Source organism: Platalea leucorodia (assembly GCF_965183815.1).
Source record: "Platalea leucorodia genome assembly, chromosome: 9".
In the NCBI taxonomy this organism is placed as follows: Eukaryota; Metazoa; Chordata; class Aves; order Pelecaniformes; family Threskiornithidae; genus Platalea; species Platalea leucorodia.
Genome location: NC_138831.1, coordinates 3,344,345 through 3,366,422, shown reverse-complemented (window position 1 = coordinate 3,366,422; position 22,078 = coordinate 3,344,345). Strand labels below are relative to the sequence as shown.

General features: G+C 59.2%; 1 protein-coding gene across 1 annotated transcript in view; it reads right to left on the bottom strand.

Moving 5' to 3' along the window:
• PLXNA1 (plexin A1) overlaps positions 1-21,655 on the bottom strand; it is a gene marked incomplete at its 5' end in the record, with an annotated part of 105,299 nt that extends 83,644 nt beyond the window's left edge. The window contains 2 exons of the mRNA XM_082321352.1: positions 13,868-14,050; positions 20,453-21,655. Coding sequence (XP_082177478.1) covers positions 13,868-14,050; positions 20,453-21,655 — 1,386 coding nt within the window. The remainder of the gene's footprint in view (positions 1-13,867; positions 14,051-20,452) is intronic.
• Positions 21,656-22,078: the final 423 nt, after the last annotated feature.

The window sequence follows — 22,078 nt, the reverse complement described above, 5'->3', positions numbered from 1 at the left end:
GGCAGCGCAGGCAGGGGAAGCAAACGGACCACAGTCCCCACCGCCGAAAAAGGGAGGACTCCAGCTCCTGCCGAAAACCGGGACTTGCCTGGACTCGTGCGGCCGTCACCTCTGCAGCCCCTGCCCTCCGCTCCGGCAGAGCTGCCTCTGGGGAACCGCGCCAAGAAAACACATGCTTTTGTTTAACGAGCACAGGCTGAGGGAGGAAAAAGAGCTCTTAAACATTACACACACCCCAAAAAAAATAAAATTGAAGTTTTGAAGTTGTTTCTCTTTGGCAAGGTTCAAAATAGGGCAAGGTTTTTGTTTTTGCTGGGAGGCTTTAAAAAAAAAAAGTATTTCATCCAAACCATCCTTGAAACATTCTTGACATTTATTACCATAAACTTTTCCTCCAATTAATTGCTTCTATACAACTATCATTTTCCTGATGAAAAACATCACCAGAAACTCGCGAGCCATTAAAAAAATGCTCTCTCTCTCTCTGTCTCTCTGTTTCTCCCTGCTCACGAGCACAAACAGAATTAGGGAGGTTAGGGGGGTCAGAAACAACAGTTTTGACTCAACAGCCTTGGCCGGCGAGAGCTGCCACCCGCGGCAGGGACGCCTAGGGCAAGACTCGGAGCTCACCAGATGCTTGGAAAAATACCCCGGCTCCGCAGGTACGCGGTACCACCTCCAGTGCTGACTCAGAAATGCACACTGGGCCAAGTCTCAGCCAAAAAATGTTCTCAGCGATTTAGGCTGGGTTTATAGGCAAGGCTTTTGCAGCATGGCGATGAAGATGCTCGTGCAAGCACTGCAGCACACGGGAGGGGGGGAAATGAAGCCAAGCAGAGGTTAGCGGAGATGCTCCCATCCCAGGAGGGAGGCACCGAAAGCCACCTGGGCAGATATGGTGTCAGGGAGGACCAGAGCTGTTCGTGTGTTCCTTAATTGCTTCCATTTCCAAAATGAAGCCCAGGTCTTGTTTCAGCAGCCCAGGCGAGCAAGCGTCAGGCAGAAAGGCATCCCCGACTACGGTCTGGAAGGATGAGGCTGCGGAGGGGAAGGCAAGCCGTGATGCTGGACTCCACGAAGGAGCACAGAGGAAGCCCCTCCACGGCTCCCCACCCCTCCTTAAGCTGGTAGGATGCTGTCGCTCTCCACCGCTGGGATCAGCGGCTGAAGGGAGGACGAGGCGCAGGGGGATGCGCTCGAGGCACCTCGAGCAGCGCACGCCATGGGGACCGCGGGTGGCAGGTGCCATCCCAGCCATGCCAGCCCCCACATAGCCTCCGGCCAGAAACGTTGACACTGCCATACAACTGAGTTACCGCCGTTTAAGGAGCCCTCCTGCAGATGAGCGGTGGTACCACATCGTCACGCAGCGTGCCCTTAGTCACTGAGATGAACCACGCTTCGAACCTCGAGCAAGCACATTTCTCCCCCCTATTCCCTCCTCCTCCATCCCCACACCAAAGGTAGCAATTTTGCCCCCCCTAAAACAAGAAGCGACCAGAGAACGAAGCCAAAGCTCACAAAACTGAGAGCCCAGCCATCCCACTTCCCTGCAGCATCGAAGCCAACTCATCCCACTGGGAGGAGAACCCAGGCATCCCATTCCCAGGTTATTTGCTCCAGCCCCAGGCTCGCGCTTTCCCACCAGCAGATTCGCGGGGGGGAAGGAGAGGCAGGAAGGAAACCCCCAGCTGAGACGGGGAGTGCTTATCTCACCTGCTAGAAGAGAAACACATCTTTAATTTTAAACGTTGAGTGTAAAAACAGATCCCTCGAGGCTCATAAACATACCAGAAAGAGAAGGAGAGTAACACCAAGAAACCCTGGGGAAATAAACGGAGAATTCAATTTGGGAAGTTCCCATCCCTCGCGCAGGGCGGGAATCAGCTGGCACAAGCCATGCAGGAGAGGTGTAGTTTTGAGCTTTTTGGGTTTTTTTAAAGGATTTTGCTCATTTCTCACAAATATCATCAAATGCATCACCCCCCCAAGGAAACCAAGCACCGTGGCAGTCAGCCCAACCCCATCCAGCATCGCCATCCGGGGGGCAGAGGCTGCTCCCCTCCCTCTCCTGCAAAAGCTGCCGGTACGGAGCGCGCCGTGGGAGCCCGCTGCCTGCACCCCCCAGCCGTGCCTGCCGCCCCCGAGGTCCTGCGCCCTGGCCTCCTCATCGGGGCCGCGGAGCCTTTCTGCGTGGCTGCGTACATACCAGCCTCGCTAAGACACCCGTTTTCCATAGCTAATTACAGGCGCAGTCACCCTGGCCAAGGCGCAGGCCTATTTTTGGAAGCTTTTAAAGAAAAATAAATACATATATATATATACACACACATCAAAACTGCATCATATTTTTACTCCATGAATTTTTTCAGTTGCATTTTGCTCAACAGCTGCCAGTTAATTTTTGACCGCCGTCAATGGAAAGCAAAAAGCCAGGGGAGCCAGGGAACAGCCGGGCGCTGACCCAGCCTCCGAGACCAGCAGACCTGCTGCCTTCACAGCTTCCAGGACCGCAAACTACTCTACAAACCTCAAGCTTGCCCGTGAGCACCCCTGCTGAGCCCAAAATACACTCTAGGAAAGATTTTGCTGCATCTTTCAGTGGAAATTTTGCTTTAAGTCCTGGTTGGGAAGAGCATCACCAGTGACACAAGTTTGGTGGAGCTCAGGTTTTGGCAGGGGAGGACTGGGGGGACGCAAGAGGGCTGAGGAAGACTTCTGCAAATGAGAAAAGCCCTGCTGGAGACACACGGATGCCATCTCCTTCGGAGTGGGAAACGGGACCTCCCGGTCCCGTTTCCCACTCCGAAGGAGACAGCATCCCTGTGCCTCCAGCTCCCTCTCCCCCAAGCTTTACCGGAGAACAGCTCACAGCAAAATCATCCACATGTACATTTAAAATCGTCCCTTCATCCGCCACTGCCCCAGCTCCCACCCACGCAGCTCAAGCGGTCCGTCACATCCTGCAAGGACACCAAGTTGGCCCCAAAAAGGCAAGGAAGCCCCTTACCTCTGCAGCCGCCCGGCCGAGCGAGCAGCATTGCCAGTGTTAAGCCTCCAGCTACTGCAGCACCAGGTTTGTTCTGCAGATGCCGACACATAATTAAGATCTACCGGGCTCTGTCAATCACTGAGGGGAAAGAAACGGCAGGGAAACCTCCCCTGGGACACGGCAGAAGCCTACGCGTTACTGGTGCCAGGGTGCCCGAGGGATGCTGGTGGGGTGGCACAAATCCAATCCACCCCTGGAGCAAGCAGCCAGGCTCTCCACCCTCCAAACTGCCTCTTCTCACCTGCTTTGTGAACCGTAACCCCCCCAAAGACAAGCCTGTGCTCTCCCAGCACAGCATCGCTCCTAACGCTCGCTAAGATCCAGCACAAGGAAATGGCTCCTCTCCCCACTCCGCCTGCTGCCTGCCCTTGCCAAGCGGCATCCCCAGGACCAGCAGGGACAAGAGGTCTCCAGGAGCAGCTGGAGACCAGCAGCAAGGATGGCCAGGAGCCCTTCGCCTGGACCCATCCATTGCCAAACCCTCCTCTGGTGCCCAGCCCTGGGGGGCAATTCCCTGGCCCTGCCCTCAGCAAAAGGCCCCCCCAGCAGGGACCCCCCTGCTAAGGGGGCTGGGGGTGTAAAGGGACCTTCCTGGGGCTCCAGGCAAAGGGAGGAAAGGACCAGGGAAAGAAGAGCCAGCAGAGAGCAAACCTCCTCCTGCCCCAAAACACTCCCATTAACCCTTCCCCTCCCAGCCGAATCACAGACCTTGGACCCACCGGCTCTCAGCCCGCACCGCCGCAGCTTTGGGGAGCAGGACGGGAAAGCTGCACCCCAAGAGCACACAGAGCCTGGGGAGCAGCAGGACAACCCCCCCCTTATCCCCAGAGCATCAACCTTTCCCCGGGACTGCCCGGCGGGATGGAGCGGCATCCCCGCTACCTCGGAGCTGCGCACAGCCGTGCTAGCGCACAAATTGCTTCATTAAATTTCATCGCATTAAGCCAGTTTCATGAATTTAACATTGTCCCCGGACTATTGTTTGCCTGAAAATTAAATTACAGCAACATTTGTTGTTTCAACGAGTCTGTCAGTCAGGGACAGGGCCAGAGGAGGGGATGCAGGTGCAGGCGGGTGATGCCATTTCGGCAGCGGGACTCCTCCGGGTGCGTGGCTCCGATGAAGGTGGGAAACGCAGCCGTGGCTTCCTTCACGGGGGAGGGAGAAGGTAAGAATTAAGCTTAATGCGCTGTTTCAACCCAAGCCAACCACGCCAGATACAGAGAGGCGAGCCAAGCTGCCCGGGAAGGGAAAGCACCGCCGTTTTGGAGCGGATAAAGGCTCCGACCAGTCCCAGCAGCCACTGGCCGGCACAGCAGAGCACCATCCCGTACCCCTCCGGGCTGCACGGACCCTGGCGACGTCCGCATGAGGAGCTCAGCGCAGCAGTCCGGGGCTTTTTGATCTTTCCAGATTACAAAGCTTTGCCGCGTACAGGAACACTGAAAAATTTCTCATTTATTCTTCCTTTTCCCTTGAGCAGCTCCTCTCTGCAGTATCAGAAACAAAGGTGACAACCTTTTGCTTTGTAAAGAAAACCGTCAAGTGAAGCGGACTATAAATAGCACCCAAAACTGACCCGCATCCCCAGCCGAGGGGAATGAAATGAAGACGAGTGAACGAACAGCTTCAAGGTCAGAGAGACTATTTTTTTTCCCTTTGTTCAAGGTCTGGTAATTTTTATCCACGCAGGAGAGCAATACAAAATACATCATTAGGGTTGTAGCTAATAAAAACCACGCGGGTTTTTTCAGCCGGGCGTTGTTTCCTTCACCCGTACGGGGATTACGGCGGGAGGGAGATGCTTCCCCCAGCAGCAGCTCTACCGGCACGACCCCTCCCTGCATCCCCGCACCAAGCGCCCCGGCCGTGCCAGACCTGTCCCGGCACAAAGCAACCAACCGATGCTGCCCTCAAGAGCACGAAGCATGGCAAAATTAAAGCGCTATCAGATCATCCTGCCTTTCTCCACGAGGCTGTAGGGATGCTCCCCACCACCATGGCCCGTTCTCCGTCTGCAGAGAGCCGGCTTGTCACATGGCGCTGGCTCTCTTCCTTCTCTCCAGCTGCTAAATGGCATTAAAAGAACTAAGCATCCATTAAATAAAACTTTCCCACTATTGCTTCCCATGTAGACAATTGCTCTTGCTGCCACAGGGAGGTTTTGCGTCGGCGGCTGGTCCATGGGTGCACAAAGAGTGGGGAGGTGCCAGAATGGGCTCTGGTACAGCATGGGCCACCCAGGGAAAGCGCCTGGGGGCCCCAAAATCCAGCACCAAACCCCGAATGATGGCACTCCCCCTGCCCATCACGTCCCTTGCTGCATCGCCCTGCAGCCCCCTCCAGTCTCAACCCAATTGCAATGCTAAGGAAAGGCGGGGGGGGTATGGGGAAATTTCCTAGCTTGGAAGCAGCTGGGGGGGATGCAGGGAGGTTTATTCAGTGCAAAGCCCTTCAACACAGTTCCTCCGAGGTGAGATACGGGGCCCACCAAGGGCAGGAGAGGAAGAATGTGGGGCTGGTGTGCAGCAGCCAGAGCTATTTTGAGCACTGGTGGGGGAGGAGAGATAAAAGAGAAAGGCAAAATGGAGGAAAAAAGCAAGAAGGGGAAATGTTTCCATTCTGGGTAGAAAGAGAATGAAAAGTGGATGCGGTACTTGCGGTCCATCCCATGGACTCGGGGCTTTGATGATGCCCCTCCTGCCCCTGCCTGAGATGCTCTGTCCTGCTATACCGCCCAGCTCTGCCCACCAGCCTGCTCCGGTTCACCCTCAGCCACGCGGCTGCGTCCAGTCGAGGGATGAAAGCAAGAACCCATCGAACTCATTTCATCACAAAGCGCCATCACGTAAAATGCTAAGCATCCTCCTTATTGTGGTGGCCTAAGCCAGGATGAGCACGCACACCCCCAAGGCTAGGAGACCCCTTTCCCCAGTCGGGCAGCATGTCTAACCCCAGTGCCGCAGCTCCGGCTCTGCCGTCCTTTGACGAGCAGAGCTCCCAGGTATTTGCTCATCCGCGAGGCACGGCAGGATTGCGAGCACAGCCCTGATGCCCGGGTTTGTTTGCCCTGTATCACGCAGGCTAAGCATGATCCAGGCAAGATGCAGGCTGAGCACCCCGGTCCCACCCTGGGTGCTTCTTGGGTACTCGATGGGGTGGGGTTTAACTCCAGTCCCACACCCCGCCACCCAACAAGGTCAGAAACAGGGGTGCAGTCCCAGGGGTCTGCATCCTTACCACCACCCAGCGCCTGCCCCGGCTCCTCCATCTCCATGTTTCACCCCACAATGCTGATCCCATGGGGCACCTTCCTGCTGCCTTCCCCGTCAGTACCAGCCTGCCATTAGCATCCATTCTACTCCTCCATTTCAGAAAAGCCCATAATTAACAAGGGCAGGGGATAACGGAGGCCAAACAGCAGCTCTTCCGAGCAGCCTGGGGCTGAGCACCATCCCTGCCTGGACCTGCAGCAGCGACAAATGACCCCCGCATGTATCAAAGCCTCGAAGATGGATGACAGGTTCCAGCGGCCACCAAGGGGTGGCTGGCGTCCACGTCCTCCATCCCAACGTGCCATACCGCACCTCCACCTCCCTCTTGATTTATGACGGATTTTCCTCCCAGTCTTGTAGGGGAGGACCAGGGAGGTCAGCCCACGGGGGCTGGGGATGGCTGACCTTCCCCGCTGTCACCTGAGGCAGTGCTGGGACACACAGAGACCCAGACAACATCGAAACCAGCTTGGCCCCTGTTGCACATGCATCTCCCTCCTCCAGAATCCTCCCTCCTCCAGCAGGCCGTGGGCGAAGGGCAAATCCCCCAGGCACCATTAATCTGGGCTAATGGGGCTGCACAAAGGCGAGGCAGGACACCAGCACTGCCCCTTCCCACCCAGGCGTACCCACAGCCCCTGCCTCCCAAACCGCATGAGCCGCAGAGCTCCCTTGTCCTCCCTCTTCTCCCCTGCCTTTGGTGGGAGGTCGGGGCTATTCTCCCACCTGAAAAGCCAAAATTAGTCAGTGTTCAAGCCTGTGAATAGACACAATGGCTCCAACAGGAGGGACCCAACAGAGCTGGGGCCTCCCAGCTCATTTCCATCTCAATCAGGTGGCTTTTCACCCTGCCCCATCCCCATGGGGCCACCGCAGAGGTCCCCAGCAAGAGGCGAGGTCCAAAGCAAGAGTCGCACTCCCGCTCTTCCCAGCAGAATAGGGGTCACAGGCAGGGGCCACAGCCCCGCATTCGGGGGCAGAGAGACGCAGAAGGAAATGCTCAGCAGCTTCATGCTTCACCAAGCAAACCAACCCCGCCGGCCGGGAGGCAAAACCCGGTGCTCGCTGCCGGCACTGCATGTCCCCAGCAACGGGCATGTCCACACATCCCTTTTCCTAACACAGGCCCCCAGCAACTCTCACCCAGAGGTTTAGGGGGGCTCAGTGACCCCACCAACAACCCCAAGGCATCGCTCTTCTGCCTTGCTCTCCCAGCACTGCTGAGCCACAGCCACCACTGCCTTACCCAGCTCCACAACGACAAGGGCAGGACCAGCGACAGCATGCAGGCACGAACCTGCAGGCTCTTGCTTTTTCTTTTCCCAGCCCTATTTCCACCCTATTTCCAGGGTGGCAGCCCCTGCCAGGGCACAGGATGGTCTGCAGGGACCTCTGCAAAGGTGATGCTGCGGTGTTTGGCTGGTACAGACCTGTCAGCTTCTGAGCACGCCCCACGGGGCAGCACGAGCCGACTCAGGGGGTTGCCAAGAGGTGTTTTGCCCTCAAACCCCTTTTGCAGGGTGACTACAGAAGCCAGGTTCGCACCCAGCAGCCCTTTTGAAGACGCAGGGTCTTAGGGATCCACCTCCATCCCTGAGCCTCCTCCAGCTTCTGCAACACGCTGCTCCCCAAAAGTCACCTTGCCCCGACAACAGCAAAGCCCGGCAGTGATGCTGCCTTACCCATCGGCGGCTCCATGGCAGCCGGAGTGGGCTGATGGATTGGGGTTAGGCGGCGCGATGCTTGCGGGCGCCCAGCGCCGGAGCCAGGGAGAGGCGAGACGTGCACCGTCAGCGCTTTCGGCAGGGAAGGTTGGAGCAGGGCTGGCTGCTGCTGCTTCCCTGGCTGGCCGGGCGCCAGGCTCCCAGCCCTCGCTCACCTGCTGGCTTTGTGTGGAGAGCAGAGCAGATGGAGGGGGGAAAAAAAAGAGGGTTATGGCTTCTGAGTCAAAAAGCCTGGGGGCACGGGGGGTGGAGGGAGTGGGGTTTGGGTCGAGGGAGCCCCCTGACACCTCCTCTCCCTCCCTGAGGCTGCGCGAGCATGCTGGAGCATCCCTCAGAGAGCCAGGAGCATGGAAACGCTCAGCCCCATCCATCCCGCACGAGGCAGGAGCCCGAACCCCGGCGGTGTCCCCCTCCAGGAGTCACTCGAGGACGGAGCTGGCAGCTGTCTGCAGCCCCGGCCCCGCCGCCCCGGCCGGTCCCGGAGGCCAACGGTTCACGATGAATTTCTAATTGTTTCCTCCAACAATGAGACATCCTGTTCGGAGCCAGGCGGCTCAACAAAGCCCGACGCAGGCGAGCAGGGCCCCTTCCTGCTGAGCAGGAGCGAGGCGATGCCGAGCGCTCCCCGCCACAAGCGGGGGGCCGGGGAAGGCTCCACCGCCCCCTCCCCACCACCCGATCCACTTAACACGCCAGCTCTCCAGCCTCCACCTTGATTAAAACAGCTTAACGACTCCGCTGAGAGCTCTCGAGGGGGCGGGGAGCCGACGAGAGGTATTTGATGGATTCACTTTGGCAACCGTCGGCTACCTTGTCATGTCAATAAAATTATTGCCATTGATCGGGGAGAGGCGCGGACGCATGCTCCGAGGAGCGGATCTCCCTCCCGGGGCTGGGCGCAGGCGCCCACGGGGGCTGTGTGCATCGCAGGGAGGGGGCGAGGGGTCCCCAGGGAATGGGATGGGATGGGGACGGAGCAGGAGAGGGCAGAGGGAAGAGGCAGGAGGAACAAAAGGCCCTTGTGCCGGGCAGCCAGCTGGGGAGAGGCAGCAACACGGGCAGGAGAGAGGATTTCCAGGGGCTGCGATGGGGTCGATGCTTGGGGAGTCCTCAAGGGTCGCCAGCTGACACTGCTGGGGCCAGGGCAGGCTTCACGCCCCAAATCTGCCCCCCCCAAAAAGCCTGTTGAGGTGCAGGCAGTAAGCAGGGTAGCCGGCAGCGGGGTCACAAGGGGGGCCGAGCCCTCCCGCGTGCTCCGGGAGCCGGATTTCACGCGCCGAGACACAAAGGGGCCCTTTTGAGCCGGAGCCGCTTACCCTGAGCGCTGAGCAGAGGGTGACGCGAAAGGACCCGCGGGGACGGGGACCGGCAGAGCAGGCAGGGAGCCTGACGGCTTCTCCTTCCAGCTCACGTGGACCGCGACTGGGTCGTGCCTCACACTCCAGAGGCCAACTCACGGGGGCTTTTGTTATGGGAAGAGAGCCAGCAGGCAACAGGGAAATTCCCAAAAAGCCCCCAGTCAGCAGCTCCCCTTCCCCACAGCACCTATTTTCAGCTCATATTGCCCAGACACACACCAAGGGTTGCAAATGCACTGAAGCATCCTTCTCCAAAGCTTTAAGACAAGCCTACACAAAGGGGGTGCTTCCCCCTTTGTGCCAAATCTGGCCCCCCAAAGCACCCCATCTCCCTGCCCTTGGCAGGACAAGGGGCTGCAGGGGAGCCCCTCAACCCTCCCCAGGACAGGAGCACCGCGTCCCGTTGTGTAGGGATGGGGATGACCCACTTAGCGTGAAGAGGTTATTTATTATTATTATTAAAGTGGAGAAACCAAAGAAGCCAGACGTGGGGCCAGTTCAGCTGTGCTTTCCGTGGGAGAGAATAAACAAGCTGCGGCAAGCTCGAGCCCTGGGGGGGGAGCAGATTCCCGACGGAGACATGTCTTGATGTGTTCACGCCCGAGGCCAGCCGGTTTCAGGACAGGGCAGGGAGCTGCAGAGATTACGGTGGTGACTGGGCAGCCAGATAATCCTCCAAAAAATGAGAGCTCGGCTGGCTGCGAGGGATGTGTGGTCCGATGTTATCCTGGCTGGGATGCACTGGCTGCACCACCCCACAACCAAGCCCACCTTCGGGATCTCCAGTGCCTGGAGCCCAGGTGGTGCTGGCTATCTCCTGCAGGGCTGCGGCAGGAGGGACAGCTCGCAGCCTCCTTGCTCTGCAGCAGCCAGAGGGACAGCAATGGGCAGGGAGCCACCAGCTGCTTCGCTCACCCCCCCCAAAAATAACCAGGAGGCACCCAAAACTGGGTCAACCCACAAGGGCCACACGGGAGCTCAGCGGAGCCCTAAGGCGGTGCCTTGTTTGCATAACGAAGAGCAGATGGCAAGCTAACAAGGGCAGCCCGGTCTCTGCGCTGCACTTCCCAGGATGCCCCACCGCCCCATCTCCGAGCCGCCAGCCCAGCACGGTGCTGTTACTGGGACGGGGTTGCACCATCAGCACATCCCCTCCAGCACTGCCCTCCTTCCCTCTCTCCATACAACACTTCAAGCACACCCAAAATCGAGTCTTTGGCACACACAGGTTAAGAGGCGACTACGGGTGCAGAATCAGCCGTGCCTTTCCAGCACGTGGCTGAGCACTCCCATTGCAATTACACACACAGCTTTCTGTCCACCCAAAAAATGGGAAAGACAACCCTGGGAAAACCACGACCACCCAATACAAAGATTGTCAAGCAAGGTCAGGTGGCTTCCAGGAAAGAGCCAAGCATTAGGAAGCAAGCCTCGCTTCCCTTGCGTAAATATCCCCTGGACATCCCCACCGCAGCGTGCTCGTGGCTCATGCCCCCGTATCACTTCCCCATCCACAGCCCCCTCAGACCGCAGGGTGCAAGGCCGGGTCCCTGACGCACCAGCGCGGGAGCGCGGAGGAAGCGGCTCACCGCCAGCCCCAGCAGCCCCAGAAGTCATCCCCGCATTGCTCACCCGGGCAGCGGCAGCAATGCCCCAGGCACCCCAATCCCATGACTGCTGGCACAGACGACAGCGAGCACGTGGGGCTGAGGGCTTTCCAAGCCTGGCTCCTCCACATAACTTGGGGCCAGCCAAAGATAACCGCTTGCCTGGTAACCCTGCGGGGACAAGCTGAGAGCGGGCTGCCATGGGCTTTGCTGCTGCGACCTGCTCAGCATCCCAGGGGGTCCTGTATCTCCATCCACCCCGGTGCTGCCCCATCCCAGCCCACAGCCAGTTTTGCAAATCTGACATTGTTTGCAGTATCCTTCTACCCCCCCGAAAGTAGGGTCTCCCTGCAGCTGCGGTGGCAGCAGGTGCTGCCCAGCACCCCGGCCTCACGGCGGCAACTGTTGGCGGCAGGGCCGGGGAGAGGCTGCAGGGCAGCCAGAGGCTCGCGTGGCTTTTTTGGGGGGGGACAAAGGGAGGCTCTGTCTGCACGCAACAGCCTGGACAAATGCTGGGCATGGGAGCTGCCATCCAAGGAAAATCCAGACGCGGCAGTGACTCTGCCCTGACCTTACCCCAGCCCAGATGGTGAGATCGGTGCCCCCTCAGCAGAGCAGCATCCATTCCAGGGCTCCTGGGGATGGGGGGGGAGCACCCAGCTGTCGGCACAGCCCTCCCTCCCCAAAGGAGATGCCGGGGGTGCCAGCAAGGGCAGGGGGGACCGGCAGAAGGGCAGAGAAGCCACCAGGCTGTGCCAAGCCTAGCGCAGGTGCTTGCCAAGGGGACGGTGGGAAACGCCAACGGTTTAAAAGCAGAGGGATTGCGGTCGCTGCTGAGGAATGCACCCCTCCTGCAGCCACTGCCTGGGGGAGCCACCTTGGCCACGCTGCTGTACCCCTGCCAGGCATCCCATCCCCTGGTTGGGGACAGGTCAGCACCATGCGGGGACACATCAGGAGCCCCTCTCTCACACTCCCCAGGCAGGGGGGGAGCCCTCCCCTCCCTCCAGCCCTGCCAGCAGCCAGGCAGCAGGATCAGGTGGCTGCTGAGGCAGCATTTTGCCGGGCCGGCCAGGCAGGGGCTGCCGCAGAAAGGCTGGGCCGCCCACCCCAAGGTCACAGCAGGGGACGACGGGGGGACCTGGCAGCACAGGGCTCGGAGCCTGCAAAGTGCTCCCACACTGCCATCGGAGAGCTCTGCGACCCCAAAGGTTTTGGGGGCTCCAGGCAGGACGAGTCTACAAAACCTGCCCATCATCCCCATGCTGGGACAGGACCGAGACCCACCTCTCTGTTCCCCATGGAGCTCCTGCTCCATGTCCTCGTGTCCTGCAGGGCCAGAGAGCCAGACCAGCTCTTTGGGGCACCGAGTTTAGAAACCAGCAAAAAGAAAGCTGGGGAAAGCCCTGCAGGAGAGGAGGATGCTCAAACCACACCTGGGCTCCAAGTCCTGGCCTCAGCCATGACTTTGCAGCATGCAGCCTGCACCCCAGCCAGGCACCCACCCTAAATTGCCACTTGAAAGTGGCTCTGAAGGTGCAAAGACCAGAAAAACACTGAAAAAAGGAGGGAGAGGAAAAAACAAATCTGCTGTGTAAAAAGCAACTGCCAGCCCCCCTAGATAAATAAGGAGCTAGAGGTGTAACATTTTCCCCGTGGCTTTGTGAACCCTCCTCCCAATGTGCCCCTTCCTTCCCATCCCCACTTAAAACCTCCCATCTGGAGCCCAGCGTCAGGAGAAGCCGCCAGCAACGCGACACCGGTCCCTCCGGATCCCTCATCGATCCGGAAGGGAGGATGAGCTGCCTCCGTCAGCTCCCCGCAGCCCTGCTCAGCCCTCGCCATGCCCCCCTCCCCGAGCGCTGCAGAAAGCCAAGCAGAGGATGCGGGGCTGGAGAGGACCACCAGCATCCCGCCCCCCACCCCAACACATGCTGCCCATGTTCCCCCTGCCCCTAAACGCGCTGCTAATAGGCAGGGTTGCAGGCAGGTCGGGCGCCCAGAGGGAACACGGGCAGGGTGAGCGGGATGTATAGGGACTATTGCCCACAACAGCACCCTGCTCCTGGTTCCTGCCAGGGAGGTCACCCTGCCTCCTTCAGGGAACCCTGACCAGCACAGATCAGGAGAAGCAGCAAAAATGCAGGGTGCTGTGCCCAGGATGGGGTGCTGAAGCACCTCGCAAGCCACAGAGCAACAGGCCGGACCCCCCGTCCAAGCCCTGGTCCTCCTGCCCCGGCAGGGACCATACCAGGACCTTCACGCTGCCTTTCCCTGGCTGAGGATGCAGTTAATGCAAGCTGTGTTTATACAGGGCATGTACAGCTGTAATTATAGGCACGATGTTATGATAACAGGAAATCCGTGCCCTGTGGAGATGCAGTCAGAGAAAGGCACGCACGGAGCTATTTGCTAATTGCCACCAACAAACAGCCTTTTGTGCCGTGGCGGGGTACGGGAAGAGAAGTCTGCCCCGCGCCGGGCTGGAGCCATCAGCACCCACCTCCGCCTACTCTGCCCAGGTCAATGGCAAAGCCGTACGGACCCAGACAGACAGAACCCACCCCATGGCAGCTACAGGGCAAAGCCACCTGCCCTGAGACACAAGGGGACGGGCTCTGATCCACCAGCGGCCAGGACTCAACTTCCCTAGGTTATAACCCTTCCAAAAGACAGAGGTTTTGGTTGGTAGAGAAGAGCAAGGGGAAATTGCCCCTCACTGGCCCTTTGCACATTACCCCCAATGTATCAAGTCATGCTATAATGGAGGCACAGCCCTACCTGCACCCCCAAAGGGCCGGCGAGGCAAGCGGTCATCCCTCCCCATCAGCATCACTGAGGGCTTTCCTACCTTTTTGATCTTCCCACTCCGCGTGCCCGCAAAGACGACGGTTTGTCCTCTGTAGTCGTAGGCCGCCACCGAGGTCATCCCATCCTCCTTATCCACAAAGAGCGGGGTCCCCTCGATGGTGACGGTCCCGCCCAGCGGCTGGTTAAAATCCTGGCCGCAGAAATTGTCGTCGATCTGCAGCGGCTGTTGGAAGAAAACAGAGGAGAGATGAGCTTTTTGCCAAGGCCTTGACATGCTGGACCTCCCAGATGGCCATCAGCCATCTCCCACCTTCACCCCATCGGCTACAGCAACTTCGGCAGCCCCATCCCTTGTCCCTCCTGCTCCAGCCATCCCACCTCACCAGCCAAGGGAAGGGATGAGCTGATGCTTCCCTAAAATTCCCTACGCGCTGACGTAAGGCACTTAGGACACAATCCAAGGCATGCAGCCCCTCTATGCATCTGAACAAGCTTTGCAGACCAAGACCAAGGCTCTCAGTACTCTGCATCTTACAGAGCAGCACTTACAAACCCAGCGGGAGCCAGCGCAGCATCCCTACTCCCCCTCCATCCCCGCCGCTGCCATCTCAGACACGTGGGATGCCAGCACGAGCTCCCCAGCACACACACGCTCCTCTCCTCCTCACCCCGGCGCTGACTTCAAAAAGAAAATGGCTTAGCAGTAAGGCAGGAGGGGCCGAATCCTGTGCCCGAGCCTTCCCCCAGAGACAAAACATTTCCCAGCCAAGGCTGTGCCAAGACAAACGGGTCAAGGCTCCTGAAAGAGCCTCACTTCACATAGCAGAGCCTCCAGCAAAAACGCTACCCACCTGCCAGCTCTGTTCCTCCTCCCACAGGAACGTCTTCGGGAAATCCCCGCATTTTTTTCGTGCTGCCTTGCCCCAGACAAGGCGCCTGGCTCAGCCAGCTGCCTCCTCGGTTCAGCACTCGCCCGCAGGTCTGGGAGAAGCTTTTGCAAGCTCTGCCCGGGCAGAGGCAGGGCTGCAGCGGCTCCTCTCTGCCCTCGGGGCTGTGATGGCAGGGACCTCTGGCGAGGACAGTCATGCCAACGGGCAAGGCAAAGCCAGAGGGATGCCGCCCGTGAAACGCGGGATGCAGGCAGGGGAGCGGGACCAGGACCAGCTCCACAGCGCTCGCCCCCTCCATCGAGCATCCTCACCACATCGCCCTGACCTGCTGAGCAGGACAACAGACCCTGGCCATGGGTATCCGGCCTGGGGGGCACATGGGCCTCCCGGAGGTCCCACACTAGGCAGTGGCCTCACACGGTCGCACAGCACCAGCAACATCCACCCCCAGCAGCCCCCGGCCCGTCCCAGGCAGCGAGGGGCTCTGGGCAAATCCCCAAGGGTGGCAGTGAGCCTGGGTGCAGGAGGTTAGGGCAGCGAGGCAGGCACGGCTGACTGGGAGGCAGCCTGCTCCAGCCACAGGATTTTTCTGCTTCACAAGGTTCCTTACGTAACTTTGAATTTAAAGGGGAGAGAGGTTTTTTGGCAAGCAGCGGCCTCCAAATGCATGCCAGTCCCCAAGAGGTTTTAAATCCATACAGCATGTGCACGGAGCATATGGGAAAATGCTGAGCTCCCGAGCTCCACGTACGCAAGGGCAGTACATAGCTCCGCGATTCCCACTCACCACTGCCCGGGAAGCGAGGGTCAGCCCGGACCGGCTGCCACCAGCAACCCGCGGTCACCCACGGGGAGGAGGCGCTTTCCCGTGCCCCGGCGCAACGCACTCGCAGCCACAACGCCTTCAGCCTCCCACAGCCACGGCCAGGCTGCTCGCCTTCCTCGCCGTGCCGCCATGCCAGCCCCAAGGCCCGCGGTCCCGCTCCCGGCTGCAGCGGGGACTCTGCACCGTGCCAGCCTCCCAGCGCGGGAGGACCGGGAATGATGCCAGCCGGTCACGTTCGGCCTCCCCGGGCGGTGTGGGAATGCTGGGCTGCTTCCTCAGTTACTCTAACTTCTGTTTTTGCCGGGTGCCTGAGTTAGTGTACAGCCAAAGACAGCCTCCCTTCCCCATCTGACCTTTGCTCATCCTTCCCTAAACTGGGGGAACTCCTACAGCCAGGTGCAAGAGATGTGGGGATCCCCAAAACAGGAACGCGGGGCATCAGGCGCCTCTGCAGCCACAGAAAAAGGCGGGGAGGGGGAATTAGGACCTCTCCACCCATCCTCTGAATCCCAGCCTTGCAAGCGCCCTCTCCTATCCCTCGGCCACCACACGCACTAAGCATCCTCCTCTGCATCACCAGGCTAGAGATTTTAAAACAGCAGATCCAAGAAACTGATCTTCCCAAAACCATGGAGCGAGACAAAAGCGATGCTCCAGCCGATACCCAGCTCCCATCCGGATACCTGGGATCCTTCAAGCGCTTTGCTGGGAAAAAAACACTCTCTGGCCCCGACAGCCCCTCCGACCCGGTGAAGCATCCCAGCACCTCCCACCCAACGGCCAGCAGAAGCAGAGGGGTTAAGGGCAATGCCATGAAGGTATTTAAGCCCTGGCAAGCCCTGGGTGCAGTTTCTGCTCTCTCCACATTCAATCTGCAGCTTCCCCAACCCCTTGGCTGCTGAATATGCAAGAGGAGAGATGTTTACAGTGTTTACTCCTCTCTGCTTTGTCTCAACAAACTCTCTGGGAAACGACAAATACAGCTGCGCTCCGGGACCACGAGGAGCGCCCGCCGCTGCCGCGATGCCGACACCACCTCGATAAATAATTACGCCGACAATTAGCTCATTAACAGCAAACTGCCTCGTTAGGAAAGCGCAGGCAGGCAGCACGGCGAGGTCGGGCCAAGGGCAGCGGTACAGGGGTTATGGCACCAACCAACATCCCTGGTGGATGCGGGATACGGGGAGAGGCGAGGCGGAGGGATGGAGGGACGGAAGGACGGAAGGACAGAGGGACAGCTGTCCCCCAGCCGGTGCCGGCAGGGACCGACACGCACCACAGCACGCAAGGGCCAGTGACCTTGCAGCGTTTCAGCTTGCAGATGCTGGGATCTGCAGGAGGCATCGAGCTCTGCCCGCTCTCCCATTTGCACGGGTGTTTGCAGGGACTGTGACCTCAGCCCATTGCAAGGGGGGGTTGTTTGCTTTGGGAGGTTGGGAGTATTTTTTATTTATTATTATTATTTTTCTTTTGTTTTTATTTCAGTGCTTTCCTTTGGCACCCTTCTCGGCTGCCCCTGGCCCCCACACACCCCAGGCCCCCACCTCTGCGGCACTGCAGCCTTCGCCTCTCTCCCAGCACTATCCCTCCTCCCCAAAACAGGATCAGGAAACTCGGATTTCCCGGGGGAAGCGGCCTGCCGGAGCGGGGAAAGCAGGCCCGCAGCACCGAGCGAGCAGGAGCAGGCCGTCTCCTTGATGTGCCTTGTCTCATTGCCTCCCTTCAAGCCCACTTACGAAAGCAATGAGGGAGCAGACAGCAGAGGCGAGGCTCGTGCAGCTCAGCGTTATTAATTAGCCAGTAATTCGCCAGTTAACACCATTACAGGCACACTCCATCCCCCCGTGCCCCTCCAGGGGCTGCCATGGAGGATGCAGGGGACATGAAGAGCCAGGGAGGAGGCTGCAGGAGTCAGGGACCAAGTGCTAGGCTGGGATGCCAGGCTTTTTGCATGTTCATCACTGCCCAGGAATAATCCCAGCGTGGTAATTTATTAACATCTGCATTTCTCTGGCTGTCCCTGGGAAGGATCTGGCTTATCCCAGCCCAGTTTGGGCCAGTTTGTCACCAGCCATCGCCCTGTGCCAGCAGGCTGGGCAGCAAGCCCCACTAAGGACTCAAAACTCATTTTCCCCCCTGGGTGATGCTGCTGGCTGTGGGCACTGGCTCTGCCCACGCTGCCAGCCTGGGGGTCGAGGACTCCGGGAACCCCGAATCGTTCCCTGCTGCAACATCTCCACTGCAGCTCCAACTTGCTGCCCTCTCCCAGCCCTGCTCCATCAGACCCTCGTCCCCCATGAACGGGGGGACAGGCGTGCTGGGGAGACGCACTGAGCATATCTGGCCACAGGCACGCAGACCTCAGTCCTTGCACTGCACAGCAACAGCAAAGAGCCGAGCTACACAACACCGAACCCCTCTTCAGTGAAACACCACGAGCAGCAAAACCTCTGGACAGGCTCAGGAGTGATTTAGGCAGCGAGGCTGGCGCAGGAGAATGGACCTGACAGTCCCACAAAGTGCCTTTGCCATGCATGCGAGTCCGTGCACGGGTCTGAGCATGCCAGCACAAGGGGTGTCACTCCCTTTCCCGCTGCCGGATCGCTGGATCCCAGAAGGGGAGAAACAGGAGACAGGAATTTGCTCCGCTCGCCAGCACTGGGAAGGAACCGCTAACATCTCCCGAGCTGGCTGCCAAGCCTGGCGGCCTCTCCTCCTGGCTCCGGCACCGGCTCCAGAGAATCAGAGCTGCCCTGCAGCGCTGGGGGATGAGCATCCTTCAGCCCCGCGCTGCTCAAAGTCTGGGAACAGGGCATCGGCACAGCCTCCTCCAGCATGGACCAGCCTCAGCCCCTTGCCACCGCAAAGGAGCGGAGCGAGAACTCCTGGGACATTTTCCATAGGGAAGGGGTGTAAATCCCAAGCAACTACTGACTTAAGCAATGACATTCTGCCTCCTTAAAAATAAAAAAAACAACATGCCCTTTATTTTCTGGCTAGCCCTCACCACCAAGAGATCCGTCACTGCCACAACCCACCCCAGAGGTGGCTGCATTTTATTAGGGGCACTGAGATGCCTGCCAGGAGGAGGTTACATGCTCCACGGGGTCTGGTTTGGCTTGTGCTCGGCACAGCGGGGGCTGAGGGCTTGACTCATGATCCAGCCGTGCCTTTCTGGGCTCTGCTCGGCAGCTGGAGGCAGACGGGGACAGAAAACACCACCTGGCTCCCCTGGGGAAGAGCGGCACCCCCCAACCCAACCCATTCAAAAGCAGGAGCCGCCCCATCCCGGCACGCATCCTTCCACCCTGCAAGAGCCATGTCTGCAGGACCCAAAGAGCACCTCAAGATCCACCTGTTCATGCCAGCTGGCCACCAGGTAGCGATCCCAGGACCCTCCTAGCACGAAACCCCCCCAAAGGGGTCAGAGCCCCCTCCCCAAACCCGGGGGGCACAGTGCTGCTGTGGGGTGCCGGGGGAGGCAAGCCGGGAGTGCAGGATGAAGCGGCGAGCATCTCCTCCGCCGGAGCCGGCAGCTGCGCAACCCAACAGGCAGCAGTGTAATGATTTCATCATTTTCCAGCAAAATTGAATTAGTTCAAAGCCAAAATCTGATTTGCGAGCCCAGCGCTCTTGACAGCAAACCCTTTACTTTGTCAGGCAGCTGTTAGCTGTCTCCTCCGGAGCTGCGGGGAGGACGGTGGGAGGGAAGGCAGGACTGCTCTGCAGGGACCCCCTGCCCACCTGCCTGCACCACCAGGCACCCAAAACCCTGCTCGGGCAGGGCTAGGGGCTTGGTGACGGGTGCCGAGCACCAGCAAGCGGGGCTGGGGAGAGGTGGGCAATAGCAGGGGTGTCGGGACCTCCACCAGACCCTCCCAAATGCGGACACTGGCACCCCAAAACCCCTCTCTGCCAGTTATCTGACCCTGCCTGGGGACTACCCAGCCCAGCTTGGTGATGCCCAGTGTAAGACCTCCCCGCCACCCAGAGCCGTAGCCTCCTTGCAACCACTCGTAGTTTATAACATTGCCTGGAAAAAAATCCAGCAATAGTAATAGTTCAGCTGGAAAACAAACCCAGCAAGCCAAGCGGGGAGGTCCCCTGTTCCCCACCACGCACAGGGCCCACACAGAGCAGCTGAGCCACAAGCAGGGGCCAGACGTGCCCATGTGGGCACCAGGCAGGAGGACACATCTCTGGGGACAGAGGGGAGCGCTCCCTCGGTTGGGAATTGCTGCTCTGGGATGCCAGCGCTCACCTCCTGCACTTCTGCATGACAGTTTGCACTGGCCACACTCAAAACCCACCTCACTGACAGCGCCTTGTGCCCTGTGTCCTCTCCAGCACCTCATGGAGAGGACGTAGTCTCTCCATGCTGAGCATGACCAACTTCTACCAGGACCGCCAACCTCCCCGCCTCCCTCCATCAGATCTGTGCTCCCTGTCCCCCACATCCTAATGCCCCCAACACCTTCCGCTCGGCCACCACCAAGCCCCAGGTGAGACGACACTCACAAATTCACGTGTGCCATCTGCGAGGGACTCCCCACCAGAGCCACAGCAGATGCCCTAAGGACTGAGCATCCCAGCCCCCCCTCCCAGCTCACTGACACCCCCCAAATCCACAGGGCAGGGGAACCAGAAGCAGGCACCTGCATTGGCACAGGGCCCCTTGCTTGGGGCTCTCCATGTGCACCAATGCAACCCAAACCCAGATACTTGTCCCGCACCGAAGCCGTGATCTCCGCGAGGAATGCTACCGAGCAAGCCGAGCACCCAGCCCTAAAGGCACCAGTCCTCCCACTGGAAAAACACAGCTCAGGTCACTGGGAAAAGTTCAGCCAGAGAGCACCACCAGGAGCCAGAAACAGCCTGGCTTGGGTAGAGACAAGCAGGAACTTACCGAGTTGATGCAGCCCAGCTCCTTATTCAAGAGCCAGGGCAGCGAGAGTTTCCCTTCCCCTCTGTAGCATGACTGGATACGCTCCTTGATCTTATCCTTGATCTTCTTCAACGTGAAGAGGCAGAGCACAGACTCCTTGGGAGGCTTAACCCTGTTTTTCTGGCCCTGGGAGAAGATGGTGAAGAGGATATCCTCCCGCTCCGAGATGCCCAGGTACTTGGCCAAAGCCTTGCCAGGCTTGGTCAGGTAGGCGTCCTGGATCAGGCGGTACTCGATGCCGTCCTGCACGCAGCCGATGGGGAACTCCACATAGGAGTAGAACTTGGGGTCATCCACACAGAGGCGGACAATCTTGGAGGTGAAAAACTGCTCCCCGGTGGAGTCTGGCGAGGTGAGCTGGGTGTCCAGCTGCAGGGTCAGGTAGTAAACAAACTGCTCACTGCTGAAGCTGTAGATGTAGTAGATGTCGAAAGTGGGGAACTTGGAGAGCGTATCCGAGGGGATTTTGAGCTGGGAGGAGACAAACTCGTCCTGGTAGACAAAGCCAAACATCTCCGCGTTCTCCTCGTTGGCCATCAGCTTGCGGCTGGAAAGGGTGGGGAAGTACTCCGACTTCCCGTCAATGGGCGTCCCAATGAAGAGCTTGTTCTGCCCGTTCAGCACCTCGATGATGACCCCAGACATGGTGCCCGACTCGTTGACGCTGGAGAGGTAGTGCTCCTTGCGGTGGTGGGGCTCACCCAACTTGAAGAGATCGTCCAACCGCAGGAACTGGCAAATACCCTGGGAGGCACTGCCGCAAGCGATCAGCCGGTTCCCCGAGTAGTCCACCAGCAGCAGTTTGTTCACGTTGTTGGTGGTGACCAGCCCGTGCGGGCAGGACTGAACGCTGGGCGGAGGGTAACACTTCTCATTGTCCTCCACGGGTCCCGTCACGTGGGTCCGCAGGAGCGTGAGGTTATTGGAGAGCTTGTAGATCCGATTGACAGCCCCCACGTAGACCTCCCCGGTTTTGTTGTGGACCACCAAGTGTGTCAAGCTCCAGTCTGTAACCGGGAAAGTCCTAAACGGAGACTTGGGGCTGCCTTCCGCCAGCGGTAGCCAGGTGCTCCCCAAGAGCAGTAAGGTCCAAACGTTGATGGACAAGTGGTGCTTGAGCCAAAGAAGCCACATTGCAGCAGCCTCACATCCAGCCGAGGCCATGCCCAAACCCAGCCACAAAATAAATAGAAACAAACCCAAACTAGAGGGATGAGGGAGGGAGGAGGAGCTAACGGGACACAGTCTCCTCTGCTTCCGCTGCGCTCGGCATTCAGGGCATCCTGGGCACAGCCAGTTCGGTCAGCCCTAGAGGGAGAAAGACAAGAAGAGCGGGGTTAGGAGGCTTTCCTGCATGGTGTCAAGCCTGTTCCACCCCACCCAGCAGAGGCTCCGCCGCTTCGCGCTTTTCTAGCAGGCAGCCTAATAAAACGTCCCCCACCACCTCCTGCCCCGGAGGAAGACGCGTCCCCAGTGCAGGGACCAAGGGAGCCTGCGGGATGCTAAGGCCAACCCCACCTGGTCGCACACCACGTCCCAACCAAGGAGCTGCCATATGCTTTGTCTCACCATCCCAGCCTCTGCCAC